Raw genomic sequence first — 24,532 nt, forward strand, 5'->3', positions numbered from 1 at the left:
CATGCTTACTCTGCTCTTGTGACACTACTGAATATGTGAATACTGCACTGACTGATACCAAAGGAGCAATGACAATTTCAGATAGGCACATTGCAGGTTTGCCAGTGCAAGGAAATGAATGGGGTATGCACTAATGCAGATGGATGAGCAGTGCAATTATGGCATCACACATACAAGGAAGATGTTTCTGATGCAAAAATACCTGAAACCTCTACGTTTTAAAATTTAGTTTCCCCTTCCCCATGCGTTTTAATTTTTGTGAATGCATTAAAGCTACATAATTGTGAGATTTGGAAAGTATCCCAGCAACTCAGGATTATATGTCAGTCCAGTAAGAAGAAAACAGCAAGAGTTGTTCTGCCTCTGCTATGGCTCTCAATGCCATCTGATAGCATAGATGAATCCTGCATACAGAATCAGCATAAAATCAAGGTAAGAAATGTTTGGTTGGTGTCTTTGCAAGCCTCAGACAAGGGAAATGCTGCAGTAGGTCAGATCAGAAAAGTCCTATCTTAGCAATGATCTGAATCTTTCTGCATTCAAGACTAATCCATTAGCTTTTAAAACACTTTGTGGCATAAGCTGTTCTTATTCTTACCCTAAACATGGAGGAAATCTATCCAGGGAAGCAAAAACTGTTATTAAAAGCCACAGGACAGCTTCTAGCTAGGAGTAGACTGCCCTCCTTTGTGCCCAAAATCTGTTAGAAAATGGACCAACTTGGGTCATGTAAGTGGCTCTTCTTTTTATGTTTGATGATTTCTTATTTGGTGTTTTATTGGATTTGCTTACACAGAACCATATTCTGGCATACTCATTTATGTCATGGAACATCTTAACCCACATGTGAGCTCAAAGACTGCACTGGGATTATTCATTCGTAAGGTATTTTAGGAAGTAAAGATATTAGATCTGCCCACTGAGTGAGGAGTCTTAGAGAAATCCTGAGGGATAAAGTACTGCTCAATTAGCTGTGAGTTTGTCTACACACTGCAGCAATCTCCTGGATGTGAGGCACAAGAGAATAATCAGCTGGCGCTTTTCTAGCCTGCCCAGACCCCTTCAGCATGTTTTCCCATAGAGATGCAGGTCAATACTCAGCCTTCAGTCTGGGTGAGCCCTCTAACACCAACCGCTGACTGGTTGAGTTTATAAGCAGCAGCTAACCACGTTGTGCTGATACCTCTCCATTGTTCAATCCGTGATTTCACATGAGGGTCTCCCTGGACTTCCTGGTTTCAGTTTCAGTTCCACCGAAAAGAGCACTTGGCTCCCACAAGCTCTGAGGAATGTGAGATCAACCAGCTGTCACTGTCAGAGGTAGCAGTGAACTGCTGCAAAGTGGGATTGGTTATTTTCTACAGATTTCCTCAACCCCTGAAGTGAAGCAGAGAGCCCCTGCTTCATGCAGTGCTAACAAAGGAGCCTTTCAAACTGTTATTCAAGGCGGGAGAGTTATTGTAATGTGGAAACGCTATCGCCTCTGTTTCACAGCAGCACACCAACCCTGTCTTTCAATCACTTGTGTTAATGGGACTTTCCTTCTCAAATTTGCCCTTGGTCCACCTGGAGAAACGATCCTCTGTCTGTAATTTGGGAACCTCTGTGAATCACTCCTCTCTCACTTGAACCTCTCTAATTCAGAGTGAGATGGACTTCACTGTTAGTTTGATGTCTCCCTTGGGCTCCTCATTCTCATCTCCAGACCACGGTAAGGACGTATTGTTAGCATCCTCTCCACTTGCTTTTTAAAATTCCCTTCCCAGTCCTTTCCCCACACATGAATCCATCATGCCTGTTCTGCCATGAAAATCTTTTACTAAATCATTTTGGTTATCCTGTCTGTCAGTCTTCCCAGAAATCCCCCTTCCAATGTTTTCCTCCTCAGTAGCCTCTGCTGTCAAAGCAGCACCAGCTTCCTAGTGAGATGCAGAACCAAAACTGAGGAATCCCACCTTTCTGCACTTAGTAGTCCCCAGTTCTTTCCTCCCGAGAAGCACATTGGTGAGATTCCTGTGTCAACAGATTCAAGATCTGAACAGAAATAAGATCCACACCCTGGATGCAGATGTAGCCCCGGAGCTCAGAAGAACATGGCCTGGAGGTGGAGCTCTTGGGAGAGCTGTCTTGGTGAGCCTGCCTTCACCTCCTTCCTCGGGGTGCCACCAGCTTCTGGTTCCCTGGGGGAGCTCAGGCATGGGCAGGGAGGGCAGGTCTGAAGTTCTGACCTGCCAGTTTAAGTGGAGAGACCTGCTCCCTCCCACCTGTGCATTTTGAGTCTGCACAGTGGCTTGTCCTAGTTTAGCCCTGTGCTTTAGGTGCATTCTGACAGCGTTCTTACGTGACAGGATCCAGAGCCATTGTGGAACATTGCATTTTGCAAACTCACAGTTTTCGAACAAGCCTGTTGTACACAGACATTTTACAAACGGTAACCAAGCCATCCCAGAGATGAGCTATATAGCACTAAGGATGTGTCAGCTGGCAGTCATTCAAAACACTGTAACTACAGGTTGTCAGAACGTTTCTGCAGAAGCATGGAGATACTTGGAGATACTTTGAAACAGCTGTTTACACTGCTGTAAGGCAGGGGTGTTGTGCAGATGGGGGCAGGTGTGGGTATGTTCTGACTGCCGGGAATCCTCCTCCGTCTTTCCAAACAGGTATTGCTTATTTATAAACATAAAAGACTGTAAATAAGTGCCAGTATGTATGAGCCTACAGGTATTGTTTCAGTTTGGGTATGGATGAGCCTCGCCAGCTGGGAAACAAATTTCCAAGGGTTACATGTGAAATACTTGGAATGCATAACAACAGACAGTTCATTGCGCCAGATTCCTACAGATGAGGTTAATCTCCAGTTAATCGTCTGCCTCTGTGCTTCAAGATAAGGTCCATTCGGGATGAGAAATCTGACTCTTTCAGAATCTGCCTTATTCAGCAGGAGTAGCTGAAAGCACAGAAACAACCCTAAAAAAACCCACCAGTTTTCATCAGAAGATTCATTGATCCGAATGCTTTAATGCTGTTTGCTTGGTACTCACTTCTCTCTTCTTGCAGCTGACAAGGTTCTGTTCAGCTTACTGCACAGGAATCACTTTTTGGCTTTTGTTTCTTTTCCAGACTTCTGTTTTCCCTTTTCTTTTCCTTTCTTTTCCTTTTTACTGTTTGCCATACTATCAGATGCCATGAAAGGTGTGACCTCCTTAGTAATCAGCTCACGCCACATCTTTCGGATCTGAGAGAGAATATAGTCTGGTTACCTTGAGGAAATGGATAAAAGCCAGGCACGTTATGGCCTCCAAAACAACTCTGTATTAGAGTACATTGTTTGCAGCTTGCCCGCTTTCCACCTGACTTTTCTTTTATCGTGTGTTACTTTTTCAGGAGGAATTCCTTATCAGGGAGGACACCAACGCTGCCATCCTCCAGATCCTCTGAGGAGTAAATGGCAGTGGCCTCACATTTTTAAATGCCACCACTAAGTTCAGAAGAGTAGTCTGGGAGAAACACATTAATTCATGAAGGAATAGCAGACAGAACAGGAGAGGAAGAAAATCAAGGACTGTTTGCCTTTCATTCCTTCTTGCCTCAGTTTTTTTCTGAGCTAATTCATTCATTGGTGATGCAGACTGATCTTTTGGGAAAACAAAACAAAACAACAACAGAATCCCACAACAAAATGTGTTTTGTTCAGTGTGTCTGCACACCAGAACTTCAATTCTCTGCAGTCAGAACACAGCGAGGTGCCAGATAGAGTCCTCTTTAAGCAATGCCCAGACTTAGAGGACCTACTTCGAATTTAGACACAGTGACCGTTCCCCTATCAGTGGATAAATGGAGAAGTAAAGAAAGCTCCATTGCAAGCCGTAAGGCTGTTCTGCTGGTGGTGAACAGGCAGGGCAGTGACAATCTGTGACATTTTTGGATGATGCCCAGTGCTCTATTTCCCCATGGATCTCTATTTTCAGCCTTAGTATGATCAGGACTGCTCCAGGTAGCTGATGTGTTGCAGAGTGCCCTGCAGGTTGTTCTAACCTATCTGATCACTAAAAGCACTGCTTTGTACATACATACATACATCATGGTTGTTTTAAAACACCTACCTTTGAAGCCTTGGCTTTTTTAAGACTCTTTTGCTGTAAGTACTGCAGGATAGCAGTTGTCCCGTGACGGCACACTTCAATGGGAGGGTCTGTCATAGGGTTCCCATCCACGAGGACCACCTGCAGCTGCTTCAGGCTGCCCAAACGCTCAGACAGCCGGGACAGCTGATTGTTCTGAACGAGCAGTTTCTGCAAACCTGAGCACACAAAAGCAGACAGCTGCGACACAAAGGACAGGAATGATGCAAAGCATTCCTGCATTCTCCCTGCAGAACAGCATATGGAGGAGGCATAAACAATTCAGTCTGTGCTTATTAGGAGTTTGAGTACTAAACATCCCATTCAAAGCGCTGTTTAAAATTCAGAGTGCCTCTCCCAGGTGTGGAGGGATGGGACTCTGTCTCTCCTAGCAAGGCACATACTTTACTAGGTGAAGACTGGCAATCCGGTGACCAAATCTGCTGTCTGCTGTGCACTACTGAACTTGCCATGCATAGAGATGTATTGGAGAACAGGGGAAGATGGAAAGACTGATCTGGAGAACAGAAAGCATGTTCCTCATCACTACCCTGGAATCACTGGTGTTAACCCACCGGGTCTTATCCCATCAGTGATGTGCTAGGAGCCCCAGGAATCTCCCCAGTCCTCTGGGCTTGGGCACAGCACTTCCTTCACCCTCACACCTTGTAACTTCTCTCCTATTTGTCCCTTACTGTTGCTGGGCCAGAACCGAACAGTGTTCTGCCTCCAGAAGGATTAGGTCCTTAGGGCCACTAACACAAAGATGATTTCTCACCTTGTATTTGGCCTAGAGACTCTGGGAGCTTCTTAAGCAGATTGTTGTGACAGTCAAGTACTTTCAGGTGTGTCAGTGAGCCAACAGCTGGGGGCAGGCGCTCCAGACCGTTATTCTCTATATGCAGTTCTTTCAGATTCTGGAAAACACGTGTGCTAAATAACTTTTCATAATTAAAGGATTTTTCTTTAGCTTGCTATATTATCAATATACGGAGAATAGCAGCAAGTGGAGAAATTAGCTTTAATCCTAAGGCATCATTGAGATAACTGCGTGATAGAGAGAGACAATGTAAGTTTTAAACACTGACTATTGGTGTTCTTATTCTGATAGCCCTGGCCTGATGCTGCACCAGGTTCCTAAAGACATAAGGAGAACCTTCAGTTCTGCATTTGGGAGCAGCTGTAGAGCCAAGCCACAGTAAAGACCCCCCCCCCCTCCTATTGTCCCTACCTGCAATTTGATGATATCTTCTGGCAGACTTGTCAGTTTAATTCCTTTATTTTGTCCCAGATATAATTTCTCTAATGACTCCACGAGAAGGATCTCCATTGGAAAGCTATTGAATTGATTTTGGGACAGGCTGAGGCATTTTAAATTTGTCAGTTCTTGTATTTCTGCTGGTATCTAGACACAATCGTTAAAGATACATTATGTCAATTAAACAGTAATTGTAGGGATTTGTCTTCGGGGAAAAATCTATAGGAAGAGCTATGGAGCTTCACTGTTACTGATGGATGAACAGAGAATGTTCGATCCATTAATATAACATTATATCTCACAGTATGGTGGGAATGTGGGGGAAAAAATCATATTGTTTCCTCTGCTGGAAAGATTTCTTATGGGGTTAATTTTATTCATAGCAGAAACGTTTGTCTGCTTCTTCACTTCTTTTGTAAGCTCAGTGCAGGGGAGGGACATTGAAATGAATCAAACCTGAAAGTGATTCTTTTGTGTGAATTACGACTGGTCTAAAGGTAACCTTCAAAAAGAAAATCACACGAGTGAAAATCTCCCTGGGGGGGGTAGAGTTGCATTACTTAATAAGGGAGGTATATTCTCAGCCCTCAGATGAGCATGTCATACTATAATGTACTTAACTGTTCATTATCAAGAGATTAGCAGATATTAATGATTTTAAAGGCATTCACAATATGACATGTATTTTAATGTTACCCTGTGCTCTCTTTCAGTTTTTGATGCATTGGTTCTACGGAGATGCAGCTCTTATTTTCCAGCTTACATGATGAAAAAAGCACCCAACTCTGACAGCAGTTCCTCCAGTCAGTATTCGTCTTTATGATTCAGCACAAAAGTGAGTGTCTCCATGCTCTTGCTTTTCCCTCTCTGTCTGGACACCCAGCTGTCAGTGTCAGTGTGTTACCTGGGCTCAGGTGTGTGCCAGGGGAGCATCTTCACACTTGAGTAGGGGAAGGCGGCTCTCGGTTGTAGTGACAAACATAAGACTTTGCACATAGGGGGTTTCAGTGAGGTAAGAATGAAAAGAAAGGAACAAATACCTCCTGTATTTGATTGTCATCCAGGTTCAATATTTCCAGGTTTTTCATGGAGCATATCCCTTTAGGAATTTCATCAAAGCAATTTTCGCTCAGGTCGAGTACCCTGATACTGGTTAGCCTGGTGAAGGACCTGTGTACTTTGTGCAGTCCGGTGTTCCTCAGATAAACATGGGTAAGTGATGCCCAGGAGCCTGTCTGGGCTGGGGGCTCCTCCAGGCTGTTACCAGACAGGCCGAGTTCTCTCTTTCCAGTGAGATTCTTCAGAACTGGGGGAAGCTTGTGCAGGGGATTATGAGACAGATCCAGCACTGCCAGCTTCTGGCAGTGTCGCAGCGTGGGAGGAATGGAGGATAACTTATTAGAAGCTAAGAATAGCTTGACTAAGTTTGTCAAAGAGCCTATCTCTTCTGGGATGTGACTGATTAGGTTTTGTTCCAGATCTATTATTTCTAAACTAACAATTTTACTAAGCTCGATGGGGAAATTTTCAAATCTGTTGTTTCTGAGGTAAATTTCCTTGAGTTTTTTCAGGTTCACTATTTCTTTTGGCAGACACTGTAGATTATTGTCAGAAAGGCCAAGAAGTTCGATGAGATGGAGGTATTTGCAGATCTGCACTGGGATTTCATACAAGTTTATTTGATAGAGCCTGAGCTGATGAAGGGACTGCAAGCTGCTGATAACCAGCAGAGAGCTGTAAGAGAGGGGGTTGTTACTTAAATCTAAGCTCAGAATATTTTTCAACATCCCCAGCTCTTCACATACGTCCCTTATGTGATTGTGATCCAAGTAGAGAACCTTCATGTTCTTCAGGAGTTTTATTTCTTTGGGGATGTTTACTATCAGGTTCTTCTCCACGTGCAGCTCTTCCAGATCCTCTAGGCGGAAGACCTCTGCTGAGATGGTTTTCAGATGCTTATTGGCTAAATCAATAAAAAAAATCCTATCTGTGGGGTGCCTGGGAATCAGAGCTTCATTCTCTGGCACCTCATTCATTGGTTGTTCTTGTGCAGTCATAACATGATTGTCCTCAAAGCCAACGGGGTCTCCTTTAGGGTAATGAGTGTCCTCTGTACTGACCTCCATGCTCTACTGAGACTCAACCATCTGTAATTCTTTTCAGAAGAGAAAAAAAAAAGTAATTTAAAAATCAACAGTACTCAAACACTAAATAGGGGAAGAAGGTAAGACTGAGGGATAGGTCCTACCTACTGTCAGTTGTACCCCTGCAGAAGCTGCTTACATTCCTTGACATCAACATCTGCAATACATACAGTGTGACTGTGGCTTTGAATCCAGAACCCCAAAATGCCAAATCAGTGGGTGGCCTTTGTGAAGTCAGTGGGGCTGGAGGAAGCAACCTCTGTGGGGCTTCATTTACAAAGATTCTTAGGAAAAGGGTCTTCTATAACAGAATAGTTTCTTAGCCAGGGAGATACCAGTGAAACTGATATCTAATATCAGTTGTAATCCCTGGCTGTAATTGCAGAATTTGGGCTGTAAAAGAGTGAGAGGTGGCAAGGTGACTGCCTGGCTGACCTCTGCTGTCTCCAGGAGTGAATGGTGGTAGCTTTGGGTCAACAGTGAAGGGAGTGGGAGCTGAAGTCAGGAGGAAGCTGCCAGCCACCTGGTACCTCAGGGCTGACCAGAATGAGGAGAAAGAACCGAAGGGCAATGAGGTGTGGGGGGAGCCATGCTAAGCTTTGTGGTCTCATTTAAGCTTTGTATAGCAGCGTTTCTTTTTCATTGGTACAGTGGTAAGGAGTGAGCATCCTGTGGGGTGATGGGAGTGCGTGATCCCAGCTCAGCCTTGGGTCATATGGGAGTCAGTGAGAGGATCTCAGTGGAAAGTGCGCTTCTGAAGCATGTAACCATGTAACCACACTGCTTTGTGCCAAAGCTCCTGGGAGGGTGCAGGCAGAGCACTCAGTAAACATTGCAAGAATAAGCGAGGCTGGTGCTGGCATGGAGGTGTAACGCCCTGCCCAGCACCAGGCCTCCCCCTCCGAGGTGGGCAGCAGAGTGGCTCCGGCTCCGTTGGGCACCCAGACCCTGCGCTGGAGATCAGCTCCGTGGTAATGGATGGGCTCAGCTCACCGGTGTGGGTTTATGCAGGGAGGGTGCGGAGGAGTTGGGGTCTCTGGCAGCCTCATGTCGGCCGGTGAGCAGCTCGGGCACGGCTGACTCTGGCAGAGCAGAGCAAGAGGGCAGTTTGCTGGGAGCCTTGCAGCTCTCTGTGAGGATGGAATTCATCCCAAAGCTGCTTGTTTGGGCTTTCTCAAATACCTGCAGCACGCACAGAACCAGCTTTCATCACACACTGCAGACACTGCCCGTTTTACAAAAGGGAAAGGGACCTGTCTGTATGAATATTACTTCTAAGCGTTTGTATTCCCTGTGATGGCACATCAGGAACACAGACAAAAGTCCACGTTTTTTCTTCTTTTATTTTTTCCATCTGTATGTCCGTAATTCAGTTATTCTTGCATTACATTCAGATAACTGCAATTCTTTTCCTACCAGGACCCATTTTTACTGTTGCACATCCCCTGGCACAACAGAATGTGGGTCCATGGAAACGTTGTTAGGCTGCCATGGCAATGCAGTAACTGTTTGTTTTGTTTTCAGGCACGTCATGTCTGTTCCTCCAGATCTTCGTCAGCAGTATTTGCAGACTTGCCAAAACCTGAGCCAGCCTGAAAATCACTTTGTTGCTCGTGTGCTTCAAGAAGCTGATAAAAGTGATAACGTGTAAGAAAATAACAATCAGCATGTTTCAGATACTTCTGAACTCCTTACACAAGATGGTAGGACAAGGAATGGAGCAGTGGGAAAGTTTGTGCAGTTTCAGGCTTGAACACAAATTGCACTTAACGTTTACTGCAGCAGTTCTGGTTTGACTCATCCTGACATCATCTTGGCAAAAGCCTGTAACTGTATATCCCTCCTGGGCAGCTTTACAAGCAGTAAAATCAAAAAAGTGAAAAATGGGAAGAATAGTAACTTTACATCCCTTAGAGAAGCCAAACTCACTATCCAGTCATCCTAACTCCCTTCCTGTTTTCTCGCTCCTGTTTAAAAAGGCTCAGCTGCATCCAGTTAGCTTCCAGCTGGTAGTGCTTTCCTGACCTGTCTCTGAGTCCTGGCAAGGTGTTGACCACACAAATTGCTTCTCCTTTTGTGATTAGATATCCCTTTCTCTCAGGGATGCACCTGGGGTTGGAATTAATTGTCCTCTGGAGAGAGAACACAAGAGAAGACAAGGTTGTGCAGTAGTTTGTGTTAGCAGTTCTGCCTGGAGGGCAGGATAGAACAGATAAAGGAAAGAAGGAATGGATGAGGTTACCCCTGGGGTAGTCTTCTCTATTTTCATCTGTGCTCTTCATGTCTTGCTGCTTCCTGCTCTCTGTGCACTTGTGGTCTTGTAGCTGTGCAGTATCTTCAGAGTAACGAGATGGATAGCTAACCACGTGCAGGCACGCCAGGGAGGGCAAATAGGAATACATCTCTTAACCTGAAGAAAGAATTCTTTTCACTATTATTTTCCTTCTTATGTGATTATACTTCTGTGTTATAGCAGACAGGCAAAAGGGATCACCTTAAAAATAGCTGGAAATAATCGCTTAGTGCCTGTGCAGAGAGTTACAGATGAAGATGTTCAAGTTCTTGCCTCTGTCTTATGCACTGCTGTATTTGTCACCGGTGAGTACCTTTACATGTTTGATGTTAGTGCTCATAGTGCTGGTTTATAACTGGGCAGCAAACAGCACACAAAAAATAAAAGTAATAGAAAACATAAGCAATCTTGATTTCAGCTTTAGTTCATCTTTATTTATTTTTGTTTACAGATAAATTAATTGTAGGTATGCACCCATCCCATTATTCTCCATCTTTTTCAGGTTTGGATCTGAGATACAACATATTGACTGATGTTGGAGTAAGGCACGTGGCAACGTTCCTCCAGGTGCCAAAATGTTTGTATTTCAGAAATATGATTTATTTGGCTATGGTAATATTTTTGTGGTGTATTTGAGACCAAGACTGCATTGGTTTGGCAGAATTTCATTAATTTGACTTTTACATCCAAATCTCTCCCACTGGGATCTCAGATTATGGTCTCTCGGATCAATTTTCATTTCTGATAGTGTAAGATATTTGTTAGGATGCCTGAAGAAAGAACGATGCAGTAAGCCAGGGGGGTTTAAGCTAATGTTCAATTCAACAAAGGATGTAATGCTAGCGTGGATTGTGCCAGGGTCTTTGTTTTATGTATTTTGTTCTTTCTCAGCCTTTCTGTGAGTCTAAACTTATAGACCTGCAGCATTAAAGGTTCTTATCTGGGCTTCACCTGCCTTGTTTGATCATGAGGGCTCCTAGGTGGCTCTCATAAGATCGTGAGGATTTACCCACTGTGTTTTTCTGTCTCTCCCTCATCTGATGTACTTTAGCATTCTTTAACTGCTTTTCCACATCAGGGGCTGCCTGTAACGTGGTGCAGGACAGAGGTTGTAAGTACATGTATAGCATGTCTCCTTTTTGAAAAGTGCAGGGGTGCAATAGGAGGAGGTCTCATTGCTTTCTGCTTCGTTTGTTTCAAAGGAAAACTCAACTCTGCGATACCTTAACCTGATGTTTAATGATATTGGCACGAGTGGAGCTGAGCTGATAGCAAATGCTCTCCATGTGAGTATTAGTCTGGGAGATTTCGACAATGGCATCTCATTTGATGAGCAGTACGAGCTGTCCTGCCAACATAAAGCTGGCTGAAAGGGCTCTCTGTGCTCAGCCCGCTCAGCACTTTGCTGTAACACAGCGACTGCTTGTTTTCCCAAGGCAGACTTCAGAAATCAGATTTCACACAAGAGAAATTAGCCCTGTGCTGCCATTAGTACTTAATTATCACAACCGTCGCTACTGGAATTTTCTGCGTGAAAAATGTTGTTATGCTGTAGGATATATTAACATTATCAATGTTTTCCTTAAGTTATGAATTTTTAAAACTGTATATTAAATTTGCCTGTACCTTGATGTCAACAAATGTCTTGGTTCTAGATGCCTGAGACAGGTTTTCAAAGCTTTGCCTCACAGCAGCATGAAAATGTTTGTTGTTTTTAACATGGTTTCCCAAGGAAACGAGGCTAGTGTGTAAGGTTTGTTTCATCTATGAAGTGAGACTCACGTGGGCTCTTCCTTCCTTCTTCATAGTCTTTGAACTAATCTCATAATCTCAACTCAATTTGAGAGGCCTGAAATGCTCATCCTGTATGATAGGACTGTGCATTGCCAGTTTATGCAGAAATATCTGCCTGGGTTATTTTCAGCTGCTCAGTGCTATCTCCTGGGCACTGTTCTTCTGGAGGGACCTTTTGTGTGTGTGTGACAATGAGCAGGATTCACGGGGAAAAGGACAGTGATATTTCTATTAAGAGAATGGAAAGAAAATGATTTCACTTTTTTTTTCTTATTATTTTGTCCAGAGCAATGAAACCCTTCTGCATTTGAGAATGACTGGAAACAAAATAGGCAATAAGGGTGGAATGTACTTTGCTTCGATGCTCCAAGTTAATTGTACCTTAGAGAAGTTGGATCTTGGAGACTGTGATCTGGTGAGTGAACCAGTAGAATCATCAGCAATGACATAATTCTTTCAGGAGTATTACAAAGGTGTTGCAGTGCTTGATTGAGAGAAAATGTCATCTGTTGCCATTGATTTTGCATTTTATGATGGCTGGAGGTAACACAATATATAATATTGCAGTGTGTGCTTGGAAAGGCATGTTGTATAAAACACTGAAGTCATAACCAGTGATACACTGCAGCCACTGTCCTTGGGAATTCAGCTGCTTGGCTTTCATGTGCTCCAGCATTGTTTCTTCTGTTCCCACTATTATATTTATATATAAATTTATATATATAATAATAATATATATTTTGTGTGTGTACGTGCAAATCCTGTCTGATTGATGCTGAAGAAAGGTGGCGTTCTCCTTCTAAAGTGCACAGTACTATGAAGCTTGAAAGTTATCCTCCTCATAGTTCTGTTGTTCATGTTGGAGCTCAACTCGTTGATGCCACAGGTGTGGCAGTGCTGAGTTGAGCAGAAAGGCCCCTAGCTCGATTTTAGGTAACTTGCTGCCTCCTGGAGTAGAGTGCTGGGACTCCCCTAAACTTCATGGGGAAAGTCAGGAGAATAGGAACTGGCACGAGGAGAAAGTTTGACTGTAACATAACAGTTGTGACCCTCACCTGGAGGCAGGGAGAGATATGGGGGGTCCGGTTGAAATGTTATTATATAATATTTGTTTCATGGAATTACAGTACTTTCTCCCAAACTGGAAGGGGGAAATACCTTCCAGAAACTGGGGAGGATGTTATCAATACATGAACGAGGACAGTGTTGCCTGAGTAGAACTTATTTGAATGCTTCATCTGTTTATGATTGAGTTAACAGTTCTGCTTTAAAATGAAATGTCTTTGGATGTAGACAAGGCCAATCAGAAAGAAACAGAAACATAAATTAGTGAGGAAAATGAGGAAATAGAAAAATCCCAAACTGGCCTGTGTTCTAGACTGACAATTCTGTACCACATTAATTCACATACAGCATGCATTTACCTGGTGGAGAAGTGTTAGCTGAGACTTTTACTGAAGATTGTAGGGAACACTCGAAGTTGATTTTTCTTCTTAAATCAGGAGGACCAACATACAGGATCAATGCAAGGAACAAGTACCCCTTGGAGATCCATCATTCTTGCATTTTATTTTATGAATTGCTGAATTTCCTAGTTGTTTATAGTTCTTAGTCTCATTCCACTGCTGTTCTACAAGGAATTGGCACTGGTGCCTGCAGGCACTTGCTGACTGCACTTGTATTTCTCCAAGGTACAGAAGGCAGAAGTAATACTATTTCCAACCAGAGCCTGCCTAGTGGGTTTGATCTTCTGACAATCCATTCTAAGAAGTCGTGGTAATATGGTAGCCTGACCTATTCACCGGACAGGTTTATCTACAGGACTTGTCTATTTTCGTTTGCAGGGTACACAGTGTCTAATAGCAATAGCATCAGTCCTGACTCAGAACAAAGCAGTCAAAGCAATAAACCTAAATCGTCCATTGCTGTACAGCCAAGAGGTAAGGTAATAGCTGCAATGCCAGCTCAGGCAAAGAGAGGAGCACAAGTGAAGTCACTCCTGATAAATGTATGGACGTCTGGGCTACTCTGGGTTTTCTTGTTGTGGAAATACTTTATTTTCTTTTTGCTCCCAAGTTTTAGGCAGGCTGGGGCTGCCCTTGTTTAACTAGAAGGTTAATCTTGTTTTGTTCTTTGTGAAGTAGTGGGCTAAGGGAGATGACTGGGTGTTACTGAACCAAATACTCATTTTGCTGCCAGCACTTGGAGAGTTTTATGCATCATTCAGCAAAGTGAGGGACAAAAGCTGTTTAGCAGGAGCTGAGGGAAGGACAAAAGACTGCTTTTTATCTGAGCAGAGCGTGGGCGATTGCCAGAGGCTGCAGCCTGAAGGAAGGCATACTTAACAATATCCCTTATTCACTGGCCATGTGGTTTTGTTTCACTATGTGAACTTGTAGCTTGAATTTAACAAGTGAATGAACCTCATCAATGTAAAACCTATGATGTGTTTTCTATCCAAAACAAAGACGCAAGAACTTGCAAAACAATCAGCACAGAAGAGAGATCAGTAAGGCAGTGTTTGCTGTGGGCAGCACCCTGGGCACTGGATATGTACATGCACACAGGCTTCTGCCTGCAGGCATGCAGCTCCTGTGCCTCATTGCTCCTGCTGTCTCACCACTGTCAGCAGTTCTCAGGTGCATGAGGTGCACACTCTTATTTTCACGGTGGCATGGTAATGCATGAATAAATAGTTGTGGAGGCAAGCTGGATCTTCCCATGTCCCAGAGATGTTTTCAACAGTTTAAACAGCTGATGGCTTCTTCTCTACTGAGACAGGGATCTGATCTGCCTAAGTACAGTTTTACAACTCCATTTACACCACTAGTATTGAGAATGAGGGCCTACGCTGCATCTGTGGGAAACTTTCTCTTTGCCATTGTTGTCATTTGCTGAGGCCTGTGGCTTGTTCCCTTCTGATTGACTCAAAGAACTCATTCAGTTATTTTTTGTAATAAAATGTGACAACCTCAAAGTAAATTTACTGTGTCTTACAGTGACGGGGCACATTTCTCTTCATAGCAATCACATCTCTTTTCATAAAATAAGTGTTGTGATAAAATACTACATTGGTGAAAGCTGCTCCAAACGCAGTTTTGTTAAAGCAATGACTGGGAAGGAAGCTGATTAGAGGAGTGATTCAAACATTGATGCTCCTGATATCTGCAGGGATGCACAGTACTGTAAATGTGCAAATACTTTTGTTATTGTTCACTTTTTTTTGGTTGTGATAACGCATCACTTCCTGGCTACTTTCAATACAAAGCTGTAATATACAAAATGGAAGGCTACTGACAACTGGGGTTAGCTGCTGTACATGGCTCTTAGTGGAGCAGGACCGTGTCTTATCCTAAAGCATGGCTTAATAAAAATGAGTGTTTACTTCTAGGAAGAGACCACAGTCCACATAGCTTTGATGCTGAAAAATAATTCTTCTCTTGTGGAACTACATTTGTGCAAGCACGAAATTAGAAGCCTCGGTGTAAAGCGACTGTGTGAGGCTCTGTATGAAAACTGCAGCCTGAGATACCTTGATCTGAGCTGGTAAGAGTTAGTGCGTGACCTAACCCCGACCAACATTACATGCTCATTTTTCTTAGCATCTCTTTTATAAATATATATGCATGTCTTTTTCAGTAATAAAATAACTCGTGATGATGTGAAATTTTTGGGAGAGCTACTGAAACAGAACCAAACTCTGGAAATCCTGGATCTTAATTCAAACCGAATAGAAGATGATGGAGCTATCTACTTGAGTGAAGCTTTGGCTTTGTACAACAGGACTCTTAAGGCGTTAGTATTTCAGTAACTTCCTCAGGGATTGCAGACATAACCACTCTGAATATAAGAAACCCAGACTCTGCAGTGGCTGAGCTGATGTGAAAATTGAGCTTTGACGTTACCAATCAAAACAGAAAACTCACAAAGTTCCAAACTTCTTGGTTCAGCTGAGGAAGGAAAAAATGAGAGACAGTATGGAATTGATTTGCCTGGGCATAAGTGTCTTTTTTTTTTTCCTTTGAGAGGGTGAGGATGAAATTTAAATTGGTTTTGTGATGGTTCTCCCCATCTTACCTGTGACTCAGTCATTTTTACATTCATTTTGAGGAGGAGGAGATACTCTTAGACCTTTATTGTTCTTTTTCCATCTTTATAGCATAGTTCCCTCTGTTGCACAAGTGTAAACAAACTAGAACCTGTAGGTCTTCAGAATTTTCAGATAAGCAGATTCCATAAAAGGCTGAGGCTCTATATTTGTTGATTTTGATCTTCAACACTTAAACAGAGGATTTTCTTAAGTTAGCTTCCGGGTGAACCCAAAAGAGCTGTAATCTGTCCATCAGTGTGTATTCTGCAGCACGCATTAAGCCATGCGCCAGCAGGAGGTATAAAGCTGATCAAAGGTGTTACCTGAAGCCATTAGTTCTAAGTAGCAGACTGAGGAGGTGGTGGCTGCTAGGTGCCTCTGAAAGCCTTCCAGGATCACCAATATAAAAATAACTGCCAATAAACAAAGATCAAAGCTTAACCTGGCCAAGTGCCAAGGCCCGGGCTTCAAAGCAGATGGAAGATGAGATGTGGCCACCGCACAGTGAGCCACTGATACTGAAGAACTGAATGGTGAGCAACCCAGCTGCGTGAGTCACAGAAGTGCCTTGAGACACAGTACAACTCCAGAGTCCGTCCTGCCTGTAGCAACCTGAAAACTATTTCTTTAATAGGAATGGACTTGATACAAATATCTTATTACATTATAACAAATAGAAAAATTAATTATACATATAGTTATATGAAGTATAACTGAGTAGAACTCTAAGTTTTAACTAAGATATGGAAATGCAGTGGCTTAGCATGCTTGCATAACTATTTTTTGTTTATTAGGTTGTCAGTAGTAAGCAACAATATACGTGGCAAAGGGCTGGTAGCTCTCTCACAATCAATGAAAATAAATATGGAACTCTCCTATATTTATATCTGGGGGAACAACTTTGATGAAGCTGTTAGTACGGTAAGTGCTGGACTGAAATGACCAAGTGCTTACACACTGTGTTTTATCTTCTAGACCCTTCCCTACAATCAAAGCGAAATATTGTATGTCAGATTCTTGTTTCATTCATTTCAGGCATTTTCAGAATTAATTCAGGCTGGCCGCTTGAAACCTAATTGCACAGATGTGGAACCCTATGAAGTGGATGGGCACGTTCACCTTGCAGAGCTCTCCCACGGCCTTAAGAAGCATTACTACTGGACACCAAGTTATGGGGAGGTGAACAACACTGCAGCTAATGCCAGTCTGGCAATTGCAGCTGTTTCAGAATATTTGTAAGGTAGGATCTTACTGTGCTCACATAGAGGTTTATCTGTCTTCATGTATAATAGATATCAAACACGCTGCTGGTTGGTTCTTCAGTGTCTTTACCCTAGGAGTCTAAAGATATCTCAAAATAGCATTAGAGATGAAATATCAAACCAATAACTGTAAAATTTGTTATTAAATAATGGCTAATCTATTAAAAGCCTATTAATATGAAAGTATGTTTGTTTTTTTGCTACAGTAATTGCTGTTGTGCATGCATATCCTTTGCTGTACCATGGTTAGGTACAGTTCCCTGTTCGCCAGTTAATAAATGAATGTATTTAAGTGATGTGCTGAGATGGGAATGACTTCCACCATGGCATAACACTCTACAAGTGACACCAGCTATTCTTAGCAGTAATGCAGAATATAGCAGTCACTGAGAAGAGGTGGTGTGAAGACTTCAGACATCAGCAGTGCAGGTGTGTGAACTGAGCTTCTAGCAGCTGCACTGCTCAGCTCTATTTAGGAGCCCTTCTCAGTTCAGGAGTTAAGAGTGCTTATTTAAAGAGGATGCAGGAAATGCATCAGAGCAGCAGCAGAGCCTATGGATTGGGTATTGTGACTGTGGTGTCCTCTTCTCCAGGGCTGCTGCAGAGAAACAGCTGCTGTTGCCCTTCCTGCAGTCAGGTTTCCCCACAGCTGGTACTACTGTCTCACTGTGGGCTGAAGTGCAGCTGGGCAGACCATGTTGACTAAAACAAACAGAAAACTCAAACTTCCATCTAGGACTGCTGCTGAGCAGCAGATTTGCTTGAGAGCAAATCAGATATGTGGTGGAACAAGATTCCCGTTACACTGAGGAGTCTGAGCTTTCTGAAATACTTTCTGAAGTGTTTTGAACGACAGGATGTCTGACCCATAGGAACACTCTGTATTATTGACAAGAGCAGTAAAAACAGCTGGTGCTGCAGCTTGCTTTGTAGGAAAGGGCTGCAGCATCATTCTTACTGAATTTTATATCAATGGTTGCAAGCTAAAGTAACTAGTTATGCCAAAAAAAAGAGTATAGGTTAAGAAGGCCTATGCCAGAGACACTTATTGCTTTCCTTGAAATTCTTACAAGATGTATCCTTGTGTTCTTTTAAAGGAGAGAATTCACATAGGTTAGGTATTCTTGCCATACTATTCCAGTAGCTAAAAAAGCACAATCCTGTTCTGTAAGCCATTTCTTCAGCTGCCAGAACTCAAAGCACCTTTCAGAAAGGCAGCGTTAAGCCCCAGTGTAAAGGGAAGGAAAATGACTGATCCAGCAGGCCCGTGGTACAGTACAGGTCCACGAAGCCCTGCTGAGTGCTCTGGCCATTATACCACCTTCTGCCAAGTTGAACTATTTAGTAGAAATAAGTTAGTTAAAATACAAATTTTGAATTCACTGTACTATCATCTTTAGCAGAAACAGTGAGCTTTCAAAGCACTCTACTTAGGAAACAAACAAAAAACCAAACCCACAAACCTCAAACCATACCAGCAGGAAAACAGAAGTACTACTAGTACTTCTAGTAGTGTGCTGTGCAGAGGGCTACCTTTCTGACAGGGTGCTTTGATGGTTATGTTAGACTGCTTCCCTTCTCCTTTTGTTGTTCCCCCTTGTAGTTACAGACAGCAGACACGAGGTGAGGGGAAAAATACAAAACAAGTTTATTAAAGTCTAACATAAAACACTTCAGGCTAAATATGTACAACTCCCTGCCCAGGAGATTATAAAATCGAGAGTTGAGCTATATACAAATAACAGAGGAAATGCTGTATATACATGAAAGATACTTCAAAAATAATTTAACCAAAAATCAGTCATTACTCATAATTCTGCTGCAAGGCTTATCAATATCCTCTCCAAAGTCACAGCCCTGAAATCCTTGATGAAGGACTCATCCATACTTGACAACTTTTCTTAGACCATATGTTTCAAGAAAGCTTTTGTACTTTGTGCCTACGGATAGGCACAAATTCAGATAAATGCCATACAAGGAGTTATTCTAACATAAGTATTTGAAACAGCCAATTCAGAAATGTATAGTTGCAAATAATCTATTCAGGTAGAACTGAAATACTACTGAAACAATGATGTTTCTGAGATAAATTAAGTCATTTTCTCTAAATTACCAATAATGGATTAAAATTCTCTTTTTATTTTGCAGGCAGGTCTCAAGGATGAAAAGACTCCCTACAAAAATTCCACATTTTCCCCTATTCGTCTCTTAAAGAAGTTACCAATATTGTTATACACCATGTACCTCCAAAATGAACTCATTAAGCCTAAGAATTAATGTGCAGCTGATTTCCATGCATCTATTGGTACAAGGTACTGTACAGACCTGCTTCTTCGGGCCCTATAGCACCCAGCCTGAACACTCCTACAATTTTAATATATATCTCTTTCTATATATATTTAAAATCTATATTCTATTAAATGAATACAGTTGATAGAGATCATACCTCAGCAGCTGAGATATCTTCACAAAAGATGAGGGTAAGAATTAAGATTCTCAGATGAGGACTGAAGAGTGCAGTTCACTAAATTATTGCTCCAAGTCAAAATTACGAGCCTGTGTATTCTACTAAGAAGGTTAAAAGTGCTGTCTTGTAAAAAATAATGATTATCTTCTTGTCTATAAAGAAAACTAAATGACTACGAAAGCAAGTGGTACTGATATAAGTATCTAAACAAATCCTGTATAAATCTAAGTACTGTTTTAAAAAGTCTGAAAATCTAAGAATACAGCAATAAGCTATTATTTTAGAAATATAAAAACAGTCCAAACAAACACTGTTATGGAATGCATTTTCTAAGTAGGAATGTAGTTACTTCTTCCTAGAGCAAAATAGCTCTTGTCTTTTATTCTGAATTTTACATTAATCCTCAGATAACCATAGCGTATCATTAGTTTATCTTCCAGAGTTGGTTAAACATGAAACTTATCAATCATACAGTGTTGCACTTTATCAATACTCATGGCTAAGTCTGTGTCTATCCCAAGACTCCTCCTTTACTTTCAGAAAGTAAAGAGGAATCTTAGAACAAGGTACACAAAGTGTTCACTTTTGTTAAATGAAGTCAGGATTCTGATCTTTGTGGTTCTTGAAAGCTAATTAGCTACAGAATCCTTCAGCTCCTACATCAACAACAGAGACGTGGAAGAAAAAAAAAACATAGGAGGAGCAGTAGTGGGGAAATGCCAAACAAAATCTGAGAACTTCATCTGTTGCCCTGTGCCAGCCTTATGAAGGGCAGCAGCTGTACGTCAGTGGTGCAGTATGGATAAGCAAACAAATTAAACATCAAGAAGTATGGCAACAATTAGTAAACAAAGTGACAAATGCCTGCATTCAACTGTTTCTGGGCCACTCCATGCTGCCTGTGGTAGATTTTATCATTAAATTGGCTGTATATTATGAGTTTAAATATGATCAAGAATCAGAGTTCTGACCATGCCCTGTACACAAAGAAAGGAAAGATCTGTTACTTCACGAATACAAATGTGGAAAAAAAAATCTATAATCATGCTCAGGAGTCAAAGGACCATTTGTAGAATATTTAAATGAAATCCTCCAAGAACTTTTTCACAAGGCTGTTTAATTAAGGTGCAGATTAATTTCTACTCCATGTAGAACACAGTTAGTGAAGAGGTATCTCCTATGCCCTCCTATTTATCAATATCTGGACACAAGGCATCAGTGGGAATAAAATGCTAGCACCAAGGAAATAACAACAAATTATACATTTAAATGTATTGACGGTACAGTCTAAGACTGTTTCCTTACTATTTGATGATGACTTAGGTAATGCTTGTATCACGTTAATGGCACAAACTGGTAAAATGGAGCATTAAAAAAAAGTACTCCTACTCAACCAGTCTTTAATGATCCTACAGAGAGCCTAAAAATGTTTTGTTTAAAAAAAAAAAAATCTAAATTGCTAATAGTAAAACATACCTTTGCAAAAGTCTTGCTAGATACCAGTTATGTGCAGTTACTGTGGCTATGCAACATGAAAGGTAAATTAATACATAAATACTTCAGTTGAAACAAATCCCTGCCTGGAATAATATTGATCTGCTCTGTTGTGTTCTTCCTCAGTGCCCCCTCATGTAGCAGTCATTTAGTATTTTCACAGTGAAGGGCAGCATTTGTTCCTTATTTTGTACCTACTGTCTAGCACCACTAGAAGCACAGAAATGATTATCACAAAGCTATGGTTCACACATCACAGTTCAGTCAATGCATGTTTTTACCTCATCTACAACATTGTTCTACCTCTTCTGGTGAGCAAATGCTGCTGCTTGTGCCAAATCCAGGACATTTGAGACATATGAAAAAAACACATCTTGGACAAGTTACAACACTAGATTCACTTTAAAAACGAGTGACTTGGTGGAAAGAATACACAGTAGTATCTATGCTGTCAGAACTCTCTGGGTTACCATGAGAAAGAAACTCTCCTTTACCTGCCCCATCAGGGACCTAAACACAAAGCTTTCTTTCCCTCTGGTCAGCTGAAGATGGACTGCTTCTCACAGACAGCAGTAATTCTTTGAGAGGACCTTGAGCACTGGCCTACCTGCCATCACATACCATTACGTGACCTCAGGGTGCAGAAGTACAAGCTTTTTAGCACATTCCAATTATGACTTTCTCCTTTAAAAAAAACAACAAAAAAACACAACTCTGGACTGACACTTTTAAACTACCAAAAATGTCTTAAATTGTCCTCAACTCACAGAGGGACTGAGGCTGGAAGGAACCTCTGGAGGTCCGGTATGGTCTCCTGCTCAAGCAGGGCCACCTAAAGCAGGTTGCCTGGGACCACATCCTGGCAGCTTTTGAAGATCTCCAAGCAAGGAGACTCCAGCAACCTCCCCTGGCTGCCTGCTCCAGTGCTCAGGTGATACTGTCATACACCAGCTCACCAGGAACATAGCAGGAGATCTCCAAAATGCATTAGAGTATTTAACAGAGAATCCTTAAGGCGGGCATTGCTGCACATCATGTATCTCTTGGAAATAAGTGTTAATTGCAAACAGAAGGTTGATTGCAGATTAGCACAATTCAACAACAACACTAACAAAAAAAAGACAGCACGGTACAATGGAAACGCCTTACAACTGTCTTTACAGAGAGAGGGGAAAAAAAACAAGAAAAATTCAGAAAGTGACTGCTTGATTGATTACGTTCATCTTTACCAAAGGTATGTGAGTTCACTGCTGGATGACCTGGTTGGCTCTGCAGCGTCAGTATAATTGCTGCAAGAAAATAAACTGAGGTTCTGAATATCCAGTCACAGCAGATCTCAGTAATGTTTCTGATGATGGGGACTGACTACCTGCCACTGGAAGAAGCATCTGATGGTCTTCGGTACCAATGGGAAGAGGAAGCGGTAAAGACATCTCCGAGGGTTTCACATCTACAGACTCTGATAAAGGACTCTTCTGACTCTGAAGGGATTCTTGTTCATTGAAAGAATTATCAAGTGTGTTGCAATCAGGGGGAGTTTCAGATCCTGGCAAGAAAAAAGAAGAGTTTTCCCAAACATGTATTTGCCCCAGCAATCAGCATATGGAAAAACTTAGCAAATGATGCAGGAATTGGTATTAGCAAGAACTGAGGAAGACTTGTTCTCAGAGAACGTGAGCTAACTGCTATGAGAAATCTTGCTACAGATGGCAGAACTACAAGAAAAAGACAGCAGAAGTGTCTTTACATGGAAGAATAGAAATGAGCGAATGGACAAATGTCTGCCGCTGATGAGCCAATAGCTGATGCTGCTTCTGAACATTTCTCTACACAAAGAACTTACCTGTGTGAACTTTTGTTTTGTGCTTCTTAAGGTTTTTTATATCTGTGTAAGAATTTCCACACAGTTCACAAATGAATGGTCTTTCACCTGAAAAAGTGAGTGACACAATAATCTTAAAATTGAGAGAAGACACAGTTGCTGATGTAGGATAATGGATTTCTAAGTTGTATTTTAAAATTGCATCGTTATAACTGTAAGCTGATTTGTCTGTGCCTTTATTCAGAGTAAGATTGTTTCCAGAATAGTAGATTAAAACATAGAAAAAAGCCTCAATGCCAGAGGTAAAGCCCTGATCGTACATCAACACTTACGCTGTTACATGCAGACATGTCTGGAATAGGCAATTAAAAAAAGTCACAGACATTTTCTTCAAATTATTTTCATGCTGAAATACATAAATTCAGAAAGTACTACTTTTAAGTGCAGCACAATATGGTGTATTTTATAGGCAAAAGGGAAGAAGTAGGATATTATTTACTGTGCAGGAAGCAACTTGTCTGGAAACTGACCTGTATGGGACCGAAAATGTTTATTGAGTTCTCCAGAGGAAATAAAACTCTTTCCACAAATGCCACAGATATATGGCTTCTCTCCTAAAGTAAACACAAGGAGTTTGTTATTTCAATATATAAACCAGAATATACAGTATAAAGAACAAATTAAAGTGAAACAGATAATATCCAGTGGGAGAAAGAGCTCCCTAAACCAGAGTCAAAGAGAAAGAACGTGAGAAAAGAACTGGTTGAGAACACCAGAGCTGACCCCCGGCTCCTCCCAGTGCAGATTTCCTGCTCGTTACCTATCCCCAACCCCTCTGCAGCTGCCAGTCCTCCCCTGCCAGGCCTGGTTGGGTATCTCCATGCAAGGCCTCCCCTTACCTGTATGTTTTCGGGAATGGGTGATGAGAGAACTGGAGACAGCAAAGGCTTTTCCACAGGTGTCGCACACGTAAGGCTTCTCCCCGGTGTGGCGACGCACGTGGTAGGTGAGCGTGCTGGCCTGAGCAAACCGCTGACCGCAGCGATCGCACACGTAGGGCTTCTCACCACTGTGCTTCCTGTGAACAAACAGACAGCAGTGGTCTGCTGGCAGGAAGGGAAGTCATGCTCACAATTATGTGATTTTCCTCAAATTTCCTCGGCTTTCTCCAGAGCTCCTCACACTGACGTTCTGTGAACTACAACACCTCATCAAATGGGAGCTGATTTTGAGTTCGCAGTTTCTCACTGTGGGAATTCACTGTCTGTTGACTTGGGGAATGAGTGCATCAATAATCCCAGTGGCAGCTGAATCACACTATGGGTCCTGCCTGTGTAGTGCTCACCGTGAGAACTTGGCAAGTTTTGCATTATAGTATACTTCACAGAATCATAGAATGGCCTGAGTTGAAAAGGACCACAATGATCATCCAGTTTCAACTCCCTGCTATGTGCAGGGTCACCAACCAGCAGACCAGGCTGCCCAGAGCCACATCCAGCCTGGCCTTGAATGCCTCCAGGGATGGGGCATCCACAGCCTCCCTGGGCAACCTGTTCAGTGCGTCAGCACCCTCTGGGTGAAAAACTTCCTCATAAAGACAGAACTTCCTCCTACTTAAAGACAGAACGATGACTCCTAACAAGAGAACATAATTTGTACTCCTGCCAAGAAATGGAAAAGCCCCATGCAGGCTGCAGTGAGCAGAGAGACCCACTCCGTACCACGTCCTATCAAGATCCTCTTTCCTCTACAAGTACTACAGACAGTTAAAACAAAACAGCCAT

The 24,532-nt window shown here is 42.2% G+C and overlaps 3 protein-coding genes across 13 annotated transcripts in view; 1 reads left to right on the forward strand and 2 right to left on the reverse strand.

Annotated features, from left to right (window-relative positions):
• Positions 1–140: 140 nt before the first annotated feature.
• On the forward strand, positions 141–23,347 carry LRRC34 (leucine rich repeat containing 34). Of its 10 annotated transcripts, XM_025153602.3 has the most exons (14): positions 449–2,130; positions 6,096–6,217; positions 6,516–6,594; positions 9,051–9,173; positions 10,000–10,124; positions 10,322–10,386; positions 11,022–11,105; positions 11,900–12,028; positions 13,458–13,553; positions 15,005–15,159; positions 15,253–15,408; positions 16,498–16,624; positions 16,739–16,943; positions 19,114–23,347. In XM_025153602.3, exons 4-13 carry the CDS (start codon positions 9,058–9,060, stop codon positions 16,940–16,942), a joined length of 1,257 nt encoding a protein of 418 aa, XP_025009370.2. In that variant the 5' UTR covers positions 449–2,130; positions 6,096–6,217; positions 6,516–6,594; positions 9,051–9,057; the 3' UTR covers position 16,943; positions 19,114–23,347. The 10 variants fall into 10 exon arrangements, with proteins under 10 accessions (XP_040562036.1, XP_040562039.1, XP_040562037.1 ...); XM_040706103.2 differs by lacking the exons at positions 449–2,130; positions 6,516–6,594 and adding an exon at positions 142–432; XM_025153603.3 differs by lacking the exon at positions 6,516–6,594 and having other exon boundaries at positions 448–2,130; positions 10,003–10,124.
• Positions 3,002–7,687, reverse strand: LRRIQ4 (leucine rich repeats and IQ motif containing 4). Of its 2 annotated transcripts, none has more exons than XM_422802.7 (6): positions 7,631–7,687; positions 6,423–7,537; positions 5,356–5,529; positions 4,903–5,041; positions 4,107–4,303; positions 3,002–3,238 (listed from the first exon to the last, which is right to left on the reverse strand). In XM_422802.7, exons 2-6 carry the CDS (start codon positions 7,506–7,508, stop codon positions 3,095–3,097), a joined length of 1,740 nt encoding a protein of 579 aa, XP_422802.4. In that variant the 5' UTR covers positions 7,509–7,537; positions 7,631–7,687; the 3' UTR covers positions 3,002–3,094. The 2 variants fall into 2 exon arrangements, with proteins under 2 accessions (XP_422802.4, XP_040562029.1); XM_040706095.2 differs by having other exon boundaries at positions 4,107–4,372.
• MYNN (myoneurin) overlaps positions 18,590–24,532 on the reverse strand; it is a 10,744-nt gene continuing 4,801 nt past the window's right edge. Inside the window, exons 5-8 of the mRNA XM_001233289.7 lie at positions 23,648–23,826; positions 23,279–23,362; positions 22,770–22,856; positions 18,590–22,472 (exon numbers count right to left, since the gene is read on the reverse strand). Of these exons, the coding sequence (XP_001233290.1) occupies positions 22,204–22,472; positions 22,770–22,856; positions 23,279–23,362; positions 23,648–23,826 (619 nt within the window). The 3' untranslated portion in view covers positions 18,590–22,203. The remainder of the gene's footprint in view (positions 22,473–22,769; positions 22,857–23,278; positions 23,363–23,647; positions 23,827–24,532) is intronic.

Source organism: Gallus gallus, chromosome 9 (genome assembly GCF_016699485.2).
Source record: "Gallus gallus isolate bGalGal1 chromosome 9, bGalGal1.mat.broiler.GRCg7b, whole genome shotgun sequence".
Classification (NCBI taxonomy): Eukaryota; Metazoa; Chordata; class Aves; order Galliformes; family Phasianidae; genus Gallus; species Gallus gallus.